Below are 13,447 nucleotides of genomic sequence, written 5' to 3' on the forward strand. Positions count from 1 at the left end.
CACCACAGTAGGTCAGGAGACAGAGGGAGCAATAGGAAAACACGGCAGGAGCCTTTATTGTGATTTCTGTGGGAAGGAACAGCAAAACAAGGTAAACAGGTTTAGCATTGGCTAACTTGAAAAATTGCAGTGGGTTCGGGAGAATAGAGGTTGTTTCACAATTTTTGGTACCTTGCCCTTGGATGATTAGGGCAGGGGAATTGGAGTGTGAGAACCTGGTAAAGGAGATGGTTGCAGGCTGGGTTCTGGCTTGGTTGGTTTGGGCAATGGGGGGAGGATGGGGCCAGGGAAGACTCAGTGCGAAACCTTTCTTTGCAAGGGTGCATAAATATGAGAGATTGTTCTTTTCAGATCATTTTAAGAAGTTTAGTATGATTAATATACAGTGTTGAAGAAGGGAAAGGGAAAGAGATGAATTGAAGAATTGACATGATATTTGGATTTTATCCTAAAGGTAATAGAGAGTCAATGAAAGATTTTAAGCAGGGTAATGATGTGTTTACATTTAGAATCATTTCTGCAATAGCATAGGGACAGGAATGCTGGTGTAAAAATTGGAGTAAGATAAAGCATTTAAGAGACTATTCCAGTAATCAAGGTGAAGTTTTACAAATTAATAGTGTTAGGAATAGACAGGAAAGGACAATTTTAAATGTTACTAATGAGGGTGAATTAGAAGAACTTGTAAATTGACTTGATTTATTCATTCATTTAATAATATATTAAGCATCACCTAGATGCCAGTTACTGTTCTATTTATTGAGGATAGAGCAGTGAACAAAACAGAAAAAGTTTTGCTGTCACTGAACATATAGTATAATGAATGTGGGAGGTCATAAATGATAATAGCATTCACTAAAGAAGTAGAAATCTAAGTGGGAGCATATTTTTGAGGGAGGATAATGAGTGTAGTTTTGGATATGTTTAACTTGAGGGTCCTGTGTAATATCCAAGGGATAATGTACTTTAGAGAGTTTTTTTATAGATAAGGAATTTAACATTGACACATTCTTCAGAGCTGATTCAGATTTCAGCCATTATATATACACTCATTTGTGTGTATGTATGTGTGTGTGGTTTTATGTGGTAGTATCACATATGTAGCCGTTCATAACTACCACCACCACGACCAATACACTGAACAAGTACCATCACAAGACTCTCTGTGTTATCCCTTTGGAGTCACACACATCTCTCCCCACTTCCTCACTTCTCGACCTCTGGTAATCACTCATCTATTCTCCATCTGTGATTTCAGGAATATTGCATAAATGTTATCATATAGTATGTATCCTTTTGAGATTTGTTTATACTTAGCATAATTTTCATGAGGTTTACCCAGGCTGTTTCATATATCAGCAGTTCAGTTACCTTTTATTACTGAATCGTATTCCGTGTTATGAATGTACCACAGTTTGTTTAATCTTTGAACGACTGAATGACTTAGGAGTTGTTTCCACTCATGTATGGGTTTTTCTGAGCACCAGTTTTTACTTCTTTAGGATAAATGTCCAGGAGTGCAACTTCTAGGTCCATTATTTGTTTTGAAAGAAGTTGCCAAGCTATCTTTCAGAGTGGCTATACAATGTTACATACTAGCATGTGTGAGTGATCCAATTTATATTCCTATTTTAATTGTTACTGTCTTATTTTGAAGTGTTCTAACCCCAAAGCAGCCTCAACCTGAGAGAGTAGATGGAGAGTAAATCTCAAACATACTACATAACAAATGATATTTAAATTTTAAATTAATTCTGTTTTTCAGTATGATTACCTGGGCTCTGATAGCATGATGGTAACAAATAAAGTCATCGAAATTATTGGCCTTGTAAATTCGGTAAGTATTTTCCTTTTCATACTAGTTAGGAAAATTCATACTAGTTTTGAAATTATAATTTGCATTGCCTTGACATGGCATTTCTTTTTTTAAAAAATTTATTTATTTTATTTATTTATTTTTGGCTGCGTTGGGTCTTTGTTGCTGTGCGCGGGCTTTCTCTAGTTGTGGTGAGTGGGGGCTACTCTTCGTTGCGGTGCGCGGGCTTCTCATTGCAATGGCTTCTCTTGTTGCGGAGCATGGGCTCTAGGCGCGCAGGCTTCAGTAGTTGTGGCGCATGGACTGAGTTGCTCCGCAGCTGACGTGGCATTTCTGAATAAAGTTATCCATATAAATTGAGCGTGGATTTGTCAAAAGATTGAATTAATTTCTTGGTTATTATAAAATAACATAAAAATTATTTTTTTCATGTATTTATCTCTTCTGTTTTTAGATGTTTACGCCATTTAAAATTACTATTGTGCTGTCATCTTTGGAATTGTGGTCAGATAAAAATAAGATCTCTACTGTTGGTGAGGCAGATGAATTATTGCATGCATTTTTAGAATGGAAAAAGTCTTATCTTACCCTAAGACCTCATGATATTGCATATCTATTCATGTAAGTATAATGTTTCAGTCTTCTTAGAAATCAAAGATTTGTGATATTGATGTAGCTTAAATTAGGGAATTGTTGTTCATTTCTGACTATTCATACTTTGATTATCATGCACTCAGTCAGACCTCATGCTGTCTTTCTGGTTGTCAGACAATAAAAGAAGATTGCTAAAATTTATTTCTGTGCTTATCAACATTTACTATTGAGGAGATTGATATTTCAGGAAGTTAAACCAACTAAGGACTCTTGATGGTGTGTCTAGGTTTTGAATCCACAGTTTGTAACTCCAGAGCCCATAATCTTAATCATTACATAAAGAGATGGCATTTATCTTGTGAAGTTTATATCTTTGTTATGAGTTTTGATCAAAGCCTTGGTAAAGTAGGTTAAAATATTTTATTCTACTGAATTTTCTGCATTATTTTTAAATGTTAGTTTTCTAAACAATCAATTATAACTGTATACTTATAATTTTATTCATATAAAATTTACCAGCAATTATGATCAGCATGTCTTTCAATAAATCTGCATATACATATTTTTAAGTTGGCATGATAGTATCAATATTTCCAGTTTAAAATAGGGTCTAAAAGTTGTGTGTAGTTTATTTAACTAGTTCTTTAATAATTGGTACTTGGCTTGATTCCAATATTTTATTATTTTAAAAAATCTTACAGTGAAAAAAACCTTATGTGTGTCATTTATATATGTGCATGTGTATCTACAAGGCAGATTCCCAGGAGTAATATTTCTAGGTAGTATAATTCTAATTTTGATAGCTAATACCAGATTTTGGCACTGATTTTAGTGCTTTGCACACTTATCAATAACGTATGAGAAGGGTCTGTTTCCCCACAGTCTAGCCACCAAAGTGTATGGTCAAGTTTTTCTTCACCTTTGGTACCTGAGAAATGATATATTGGTATAGTTTTAATTTTCATTTCTTTTTCATGAGCCTGATGGTAGATAGCTAGATATCTAGATAGATAGGGATAGATGCATTTAGATATCAATTTCAACACAGATATAGATAAAAGATAAATTTCTTTGCCTTGCAATGAGAAGTAGTTTTCTTTCTTAATTTGTCTTTTGACTTGGCTTCTTGTGTGTGTGTGTTTTTTAACTGCCATACAAAATACTTTTATTTTTAAGGCAGGATTCATGAGGTTTTTATTTGATGGTTTCTAGAGTTTGAGTCATAATTAGAAAGGCCTTCCCACTTCATGGGTGTGAGGGAAGTTTTAAATTTATTTTCCATGGAAATTTTAGAATCAACCTGTCTAGCTCCTATTTTTTAAGACTGTTAAATTTATAAATTGAGCTATAGAGAACTGTTTAGTCTTCACATCTCACATTTTGTCTTTCCAGTTTTTGGTCATTCAGAAGTTAATTTCTCATAGGTTTTATACATTTATTGATAACTTTTCTTAGGTATATTGTCTTTCTGGTTGCTGTTGTAAATGTGTCTTCTATCTGCTAAATATATATTGTTTTTGTTTGTAAGATTACCTTAATTTCATATTGATTTTATATCCTATTGCCTTACTAAATTTCTTTGTTTTTAATCATTCTTAAGTCTATTACATTGGTTTTTTCACTCATATAATTATACCATCTGCAAATACAGGTAGTTTTATCTCTTGCTATTTAATTTTATATTTTCAGTTTCTTTCTCTGTTCTTATTGCTTTGGCTAGTTTAATACAGTTTGAACTAGTAGTAGTAATAATGGTAACATGGGTCATGTCTGTTTTATTCTTTAGGGGATGTTACCTCATTGAGTAATACTTTTTAGCTTTGGGGGCTAAAATGTAGGTTTGGCTCTGTGTGTGTGCACAGGCATGTTTTAGAATTTGAATAATAGTAGGGCAATATTCATAGATTCATACTATACCAACAATTTGAAAAATAATCTTTCAGGGACTTCCCTGGCAGTCCAGTGATTAATACTTCTCCTTCCAATGCAGGGGTTGTGGGTTTGATCCCTGGTCGGGGAGCTAAGATCCCACATGCCTCAGGGCCAAAACACCAAAACATAAAACAGAAGCAATATTTTAACGAATTCAATAAAGACTTTAAAAATGGTCCACATCAAAAAAATCTTAAAAAAAAGAATGAAAAATAATCTTTCAGCTTTTATAGGGATGACATAAGATACTCTTACTGGCATTCAATAGAAATAATTATAGTGATATATTTCCTAATCTTGAACCATCTTGCATTCCTAGAATAAATCTCAATTTTGACATGATGTATTATCCTTTTAATAGGATGTTGAAATTTGATACAGTAATAAGTGAAATTGGTGAGGGCATTTATCCCATTAGAAATGTAGAAATTATGGTACAGTCAGTCTCCTTGAACTTGAATAATACCCCTTCTTGATCCCTTGATGTTATTTTAATGCATCAACATACTTTGCATATGAGTAATGTCCTAGAATAAATACTATAAAATTACGATAAATAACAGTAATTATCTATTATTTTCTGGTCTTTGTACTCCAGAAATTTGTACTCCAGAAATTTATAATCTGGTTTAGGCCCTACAGTAGGAACAATGAACATAGCAAGCTTAATTTTTTAACCGTTTACAATCTGTCCTTTATTCAACAAATGTTTATTGAGATAATATTGCATAGTGATTCAAATTTAAACTCTGGAGGCCAACTGCCTGCATTTAACTTCAGCCCTGTCACCTAGGGCAATTGATGCTCTCTGCCTCAGTTTCCCTATATTTGCTTTTATTAGTTTTATTCATTTACAGCTTTATTGAGGTGTAATTGACAAATAAAAATTATACATATTTAAGGAGTACAATGTGATATTTATGTATACATTGTGAAATCGTAAGCTAATTAACATATACACCACCTTACATAGTTAACATTCTTTGGTGTGTGGTGAGAAATCTTAAGATCTTCTCTAGCAAATTTCACATATACAATGCAGTATTATTAACTATAATCATCCTGCTGTACATTAGAACTCCAGGACTTATTCAGCCTACATAACTGAAACCTTGTATCTTTGACCATCTCCCCATTTCCTCCATCTCCCAACCCCTGGCAACCACTATTCAACTCGCTGCTTTTATGAGTTGGATTATTTTAGATTCCACACATAAGTGTGATCATACAGTGCTTGCCTTTTTATGTCTGGCTTATTTCACTTAGCATAATGTCCTTCAGGTTTATCCATGTTGTAAATGTCAGGATTTCCTTCTTTCTTGAGGCTGAATTATATTCCACTGTATATATACATCACATTTTCTTTATCCATTCATCTCTCAATGGACGTTTAAAAAGTGGGCCTCTTTGGCATCATCTTGCATAGCTGGCAGTATTCACTATACTCTCACCTTCCCTTGTGGGAGGAATCATGGCTGAAGGCGGCTCTTTTGGCACTGAGCTGTGCTGCCTTGGGGGAATGGTGACACGGGTAAAGTGAAACTGTTTTTACCTTCTTCAATGTGTCTCTTCTTGGATTTTTTGCTCCAGTGTGGCATGGGGCCTTTCCTTGGGTCTTGGGCCACATCCGTGGTTGTTTGTCAAAATTGTTGTTTCTGTGGAGAGATGAGGGCTAAAAAACTCCTATTCTGCCATCTTGCTGATGTCACTCCAGAAGATTAATGTTGGTACATTATCTCTACTTGTTTAGTTTACAGGAGGAAGAAACAATGAGAGTGAGAGCAAGAGCAAGAGTGAGAGAGAGACTCAAAGTAACATATAACAAAAGGGCCAAGTTAAAGACGTGCTAATCAAATTAGAAGTGAGAAGGCAGATTGAGGAATTTTTAAAAAATATTTATTGTTTTTACTTAATATAATTAATTTTTTAAAAATTTTTGGCTGTGACGGGTCTTAGTTGCAGCACTTGGGATGTTCGTTGCAGTGTGCAGGCTTCTCTCTAGTTGTGGTGTGCTGACTTACTTGCCCCGTGACATGTGTGATCTTAGTTCCCCAACCAGGTATCAAACCCTCATGCCCTGCATTGGAAGCAGATTCTTTACCACTGGACCACCAGGAAGTCCCAGGAATGTTTAAATTCAGTGAGAGGAGGTGGAAAGTATTCCAGGTTATGGAAACAATATGCCTAGAGACATGGGACTAAATAATAGTTCTTTTCAAAGAGTATGGAATTCATAGTTATAACTGGAGCTGAACCTCTGGAGGAGGGGAGGGATACAAGAAAAGTTGAAGGAGTAAAACAGTAAATCTTGATAACTGATTTGATGTGGAGACTGGGTGGCCGTATTAAGTAAAAAATAGCTATTATTGAATCCAGCTCATCAGGAGTATGCATAGAGATAGGGGGAAAGTCTTATCTATTGGGAGAACTATCTTGAATGAAGAAAGTGTAAACAATACTTTCATATTGGAATGTAAAGCCAAAGTTGGGTGTTAAAGGCAAATACTTGGAAACAAGTGCTTATGTATAAACAATATCAGTGAGACAGAATAAGGGAGCAGTGGAGAGACAGTGCAATTGTGAAGTGCAGTGCAGTTGAGACTGAGGAGGCATTTCAAACTGAGAATTGCGTACCAAGCTTTTTTACACACGTCTTGGAATGTTCGTTTTGGCTGGGGCTCTAAAGATGGCAGAATATGTTTGGAGCATCTATATCTTAGTGGTTGAGAGTATGGCTCTGCATTCAAACTGTCCAAGTTCATATCCTTCAGCAGCACTTACCTGTGCTGCCCTGAGCAAGTTACTTGTACTTCCCATCTGATGTTTGATTTGTTCAGTGGGGAAAAAATAGTATCTAATTCACTGGCTGGATTTGAGGATTAAATAGAATCGTTTATGTAAATCCATGAGAATAGTGCTATTATTATATGGCAGTTTATACGGACTCTTCTTCTCAAAGCAGAAAAAAATAATGGTAAGTTGTAGAACAATAAAATCATTCCAGTGAGAAAATGGTGAGCTTTTCTACATTTGAGTGAAAACTTTTAATCCATACATTAAAACTATTTGTCATTGTAATTCAGCAAAATGCTTTTGATTGAAATGTTTGATCAAGGCTTTAGTAACCCTAACCACACGTCACAAGAACAGTAAAGTCATCAATAACTTGGATCCATTGGATACGTTTTAGGAACCCAGATTGCTTAATCTCATTTAATGAAGACTATTTTACAAATTTGAAGCAGTTAACTCCATACGGAAAGATTGTACTTCAATTTGCTTCAGACGAGAAATTTATGAACTACAGACAAATTACTAGCAGGCGTTATCACATGTGAATTGTTTGTCAAAATTAACTATAATTATATACTTATTTATTTAGCTATAGAGATTATCCAGATTATGTGGGAGCAGCATTTCCTGGAAAGATGTGTGTTACCAGTTATTCTGCAGGAATTGCTTTGGTATGTAATTATTTAATCTTATTATTTGAAAAAAATACATTTAAAAATTACCCAGTATTACAGCATATATTTTATACACTTCACATTTATATCTGCATTTAGAGATTGCATTTATATTCCATCACTCTTAGAACTTTGAAGTATGTAGAAGTATAGTATTCTGAAGTACAAGTGTCTTATTGCAATTATTTGGAAGTTAAAGTGGAATAAAAATATAATAAATACACATGTATCCCTTATTATATAGAAGAGTGTATTATGAAAAATTATCTGTAAAGATATTTCTATAACCAAAATAGATTTTTTTTCTTGTAGGTATAAAATTGGAAAAATAGTCTTATAGATAAATTAACTTCAAAATCAAAACAAATGATGAACCAAAATGTATGATAAAAATCTGTTAAAATGTTTCAAATTTTTCTACGTAATATTTAAAAGAAACTTTTATGTCTATTTTAAATATTTATAGTTCTGATAAATATTTTATATTTAAATAAATTATTGGTGTAATTAGATGCATCACTGATAGAGAAGTAATTCATTGAGCCTTTCCCCCACCTATTGATCCTTTTTAAAAATAAGTTTAAGTACTATATAGTATTTTTAAGTTACAAAGTAATTTATGTTATGCATGTCCATTTTTAAAAGAACATATAGAAACATAAAAGGAAACATATAATCTGGCATCTTCCCAGAGATGAAGCAATAATCACTGTTAACATTTTGATTAATATGTATCTCGTACTTTGAGTTTTTATCTGTTACTGTGGCTCCCCATTATATGTTTTTGCAAAAATGGGATTTTGCATACATATTTTTATTTCTGATACTCTTCCAATTATTTTTATTACAGAATTTATGCATGCATGCATGTATATGTAAAATTGTTTAAATTGTAGCTATACAAAGCAAAGTTTGTTAACAAAACTGTCTTCTTTATCCCCTTCATGAAGTCCTGTAAGAATTTATAATTTCTATTTAAATTCTCTGGTAGTTAAGTTTATTTATTTAAAAAATATATACTTTGACCCCTATTTTGATTAATAAACTTTAGACAACATTGGTAATATTATCTTTGACATATTTAATCCACTCTATTTGTCATATATATTATGACGTTTTTATTACTTTATTAATACTTATAATAGTAATCTATATTAAACACATTCTTAAATATTATATGTATATACATAATATATGTAATTATATATTATAGATGTTATACAATATAATACACAATAATATATAATATATTAAATATTATTGCATAATATATTACCATCTTAATGTATTTGTTTTTATTTATATTAATTATTTTAAAAATTCTTTTTACCTTATGCAAAGTCCATTGATTATTTGCTATGAAAAATGAGACATGTAAAATAGTACACTTCTCATATCCATTGTTAAGAGTTATAAAATTTATAATTTATTTTATAGAACTTTTGTGCTTTGTCTACAGGTTGATTTTTAAGTTAAATCAATAAATATTTTATGGTATTATGAATATAAAAATGATATTAACTCTGAATCAAGAAGTAAATATGTTGCTATTCTGGTAAAGCTTTGATGGCCAAAAGAGGTCTTGTCCATTTTTTTCTAACTTATTTTACTTCTGTGGGCGGAACCAACTGCCACAGAAAATTAAACTTCATCTTCCTTTTCTTGGAATTCTTTGCTCTTTTTCTGGCATAACTCAAGTTTAAAAAATTTTAGACGCAGTGTATATAAGTGGCAAACACTGTTATTTTATTAATGAAAACACTTTTGCTTTCCCTCCACATTTGATTGGTAATTTGGCTAGGCTTAGAATCCTAGTTCTAACATCCTTCTCTCTCAGCATTCTGCAGATTGATGTATTGTGTTTTTGTCAACTCATTATGAAGTGAAAGGATGGCAAGGAAATTGAGGGTGTTTGTAAGAGAATCTGAACTGCTTAAAAGAGGAGAGAAGTCAGTAAGGAGGTTAGGAACAGTGAAAATGTAGGAACATGGTTTGGTTGTGCTGATGGGTATGCAGATTGTTGTAGTTGAGGTGCTAGTGGAGTTATCAGGAGAGACAGCAGGTGGTCAGGATGTGGGATGCACAGAGATGACGGAGGGCTTGCAGTTATTGATAAAAATCTGTTGACAGGATCTAGAGTGTGAACCATAGGAATGAGTGGGTGAGGCAGGATGTAGGATAGAATTATTAGAGGAGTTGAATTCAAGGAATGATGCTTTTACAAAGCTTTTGTACTTATATTTTTATAAACCTTTATATTTCTTTGTTTAAAAGCTCTTATACTTTTACCACAATTGAATATGTCTCTGAACAAGAATTGTTTTTTATGCTTTAAACATAATATAAATTGTATCCTGCTGTATCATTCTGCAAATAGATTTTTTTTGGTTTCCACTTAAAATTTTGAGATTTAATGGAATTACAGTTAATTTTTAAAAGGCTTTGTTTTTTAAGAGAAATTTTAGGTTCATAGCAAAATTAAGAGGGAAGTACAGAGATATCCCATGTAGTCCCTGCCCACCCCCACACATAACCTCCCTCACTGTTAACGTCCACACCAGAGAGGTGCATTTGTTACAGATGATGGACCTACACTGACACATTACAACCACCAAAAGTTCACAGCTTACATTAAGGTTCATTTTGGTGGTATACATTGTGTGAGTTTTGACAAATATATAATGACATATATCTAGCATTATAGTGTCATAGAGAGTAGCTTCACTGTCCTCAAAATCCTTTGTGCCTAGTAAATTTTTTGCATTGGTGCTTGATACTTTATTATATTAATGCCACACTGTATCCTTTATGATTTTCATGGGAATTTTGGTTGTTTCTATTTTTGCCATTACGAACAATATTTAATAAACATCTCTATACATAACTCTTCCAATTTCCATTTGATCTTTTTGTAAATTGAAATGTAGTTGACGTACAACATTATGTTAGTTTCAGATGTACTACACAGTGATTTGACATTTGCATACCTTACAAAAAGTCATGACAAGTCTAGTAATTGTCTGTCCCCATACAAAGTTAATATTATTGACCTTATTTTATATGCTGTATATTATACCCCCATGGCTTATTTATTTTATAACTGGAGGTTTGTACTTCTTAATCCACTTTACCTATTTCACCACCACCCTACCCCCTCCCCTCTGGCGGCCACCCATCTGTCTTCACTACCTGAGTTTGTTTTCATTTTCTTTTGTTTGTTTGTTTTGTTTTTAGATTTCAAGTACAAGTGAGAGCATACATATTTGTCTTTCTCTGTCTGACTTATTTCACTCTGTGTAATACTCTCCAGATAGACCTTCCATGTTTTTGCAAATGGCAAGATTTTTATTGGGGGGGTGTATAGTTGTTTTACAATGTCTTGTTAGTTTCTGCTGTACAGTGAAGTGAATCAGCTGTATGTATACATATATCTTCTCTTTTTTGGATTTCCTTCCCATTTAGGTCACCACAGAGCATTGAGTAGAGTTCCCTGTGCTATACAGCAAGTTCTCATTAGTTACCTATTTTATACATATTAGTGTATATATGTCAGTCCCAATCTCCCAGTTCATCCCACCCCCCCACCCCCTTTCCCCCCTTGGTGTCCATACATTTGTTCACTATGTCTCTATTTCTGTCTTGTAAACAGGTTCATCTGTACAACAAATGGCAAGATTTTTTAAAATTTTATTTATTTATTTATTTATTTATTTGTAGTACGCGGGGCTCTCACTGTTGTGGCCTCTCCCATTGCGGAGCACAGGCTCCGGCCGTGCAGACTCAGCGGCCATGGCTTATGGGCCTAGCCGCTCTGCGGCATGTGGGATCTTCCTGGGCTGGGACACAAACCTGCGTCCCCTGCATCGGCAGGTGGACTCTCAACCACTGCGCCACCAGGGAAGCCCTAAAATTTATTTTTTATGTTTTTTGACTTTTTATTTTATATTGGTGTATAGGTGATTAACAATGTTGTGTTAGTTTCAGGTTTACAGCAAAGTGATTCAGTTATACATATGCATGTATTTATTCTTTTTCAAATTCTTTTCCCATTTGTGTTGTTACATAATATTGAGCAGAGTTCCCTGTGCTATACAGTAGGTGCAAATGGCAAGATTTTATTGGCTGAGTATTAATCTACTGTGTGTGTATGTGTGTGTGTGTGTGTATACATATACATACATGCATATATATATATATATGCATGTATGTATATGTATACACACACATGTCATATCTTCTTTATCCGCTCATCTAACAATGGATACTTAGGTTGTTTCCATATCATGGCTATGGTAAATAATGCTGCAATGAACATTGGGGTACATATCATTTAGTATTAGTGTTTTTGTTTTCTTTGGAAAAATACCCACAAGTGAAATTGTTGGATTATATGAAGTCCAATTTTTAATTTTAAGAGGAACCTCCATACTGTTTTCCGTAGTGGCTGCACCAATTTACAGTCCCATCAACAGTGCACAGGGGCTCCCTTTTCTCCACATCATTGCCACCACTTGTTTTTGTCTTTCTGATGACAGCCATTCTGACAGGTGTGAGGTGGTTTCTCATTGTGGTTTTGATTTTAATTTCCGTGATGATTAGTGTTTTGAGCATCTTTTCATGTGTCTGTTGGCCATCTGTTTGTCTTCTTTTGGAAAATGTCTATTCATGTCCTCTGCCCATTTTTAAATCAGGTTTTTTGGGGGTTTTTTGATGTTGAGATGTGTGAGTTCTTTGTATATTTTGAATATTAACCCCTTATTATATATATTGTTTGCAAATATTTTCTCCCATTTAGTAGTTTCCCTTTTAATTTTGTGGTTGGTTTTCTTCACTATGCAAAAACGTTTTAGTTTGTTGTAGTACCATTTGTTTATTGTTACTTTTATTTTCCTGGCTTGAGGAGACAGGTACAAAAAATCAGGGAACATGATAACTTCAACTTTGTTCTTTATCAAGATTGCTTTGACTGTTCTGGGACTTTTGTGTTTCCATACAAATTTTAGAAGTATTTGTTCCAACTCTGTGAAAAACGCCATTGGTGTTTTGTTTTTTTTCCCAATACGCGGGCCTCTCACTGTTGTGGCCTCTCCCATTGTGGAGCACAGGCTCTGGATGCGCAGGCTCAGCGGCCATGGCTCACGGGCCCAGCCGCTCCGCGGCATGTGGGATCTTCCTGGACCGGGGCACAAACCTGTGTCCCCTGCATCGGCAGGCGGACTCTCAACCACTGCGCCACCAGGGAAGCCCCCTCAGCTTTTATTTGTTTGGGAATCATGGTCTCTTCTTCATTTCTGAAGCACAGTTTTGCTGGGCATAGAATTCTTGGTTGACAGGTTTTTTTCTTTCAGTATTTTGAATATATAATCCCATTCTCTCCTCACCTGAAATATTTCTGTTGAGAAACCTGCTGATAGTCTTATGGGGGTTCCCTTGTATGTAACTTGGTTTTTTTTCCTCTCTTCTTTCAAAATTCTTTCTTTGTCTTTTTTAATTGTAATGTGTCCTGGTGTAGCCCTATTCAAGTTCAACCTATTTGGGGTCCTTTGTGCCTCATATACTTGGATGTCCATTTCTTTCCCAGTTTTTGGAAAATTTCAGCCATTATTGCTTTAAATATACTTTCTGTCCTTTTTCTTTT

At 34.1% G+C, this 13,447-nt stretch overlaps 1 protein-coding gene across 1 annotated transcript in view; it reads left to right on the top strand.

Annotated features, from left to right (window-relative positions):
- Window positions 1-13,447, top strand: part of ADAM32 (ADAM metallopeptidase domain 32) — a gene marked incomplete at its 3' end in the record, with an annotated part of 166,323 nt that overhangs the window by 47,941 nt on the left and 104,935 nt on the right. The window contains exons 8-10 of the mRNA XM_082680384.1: window positions 1,766-1,837; window positions 2,271-2,437; window positions 7,725-7,806. Of these exons, the coding sequence (XP_082536510.1) occupies window positions 1,766-1,837; window positions 2,271-2,437; window positions 7,725-7,806 (321 nt within the window). The remainder of the gene's footprint in view (window positions 1-1,765; window positions 1,838-2,270; window positions 2,438-7,724; window positions 7,807-13,447) is intronic.

The sequence above is a fragment of the Grampus griseus genome (assembly GCF_964374135.1).
Source record: "Grampus griseus genome assembly, chromosome: 21".
Taxonomy (NCBI): domain Eukaryota; kingdom Metazoa; phylum Chordata; class Mammalia; order Artiodactyla; family Delphinidae; genus Grampus; species Grampus griseus.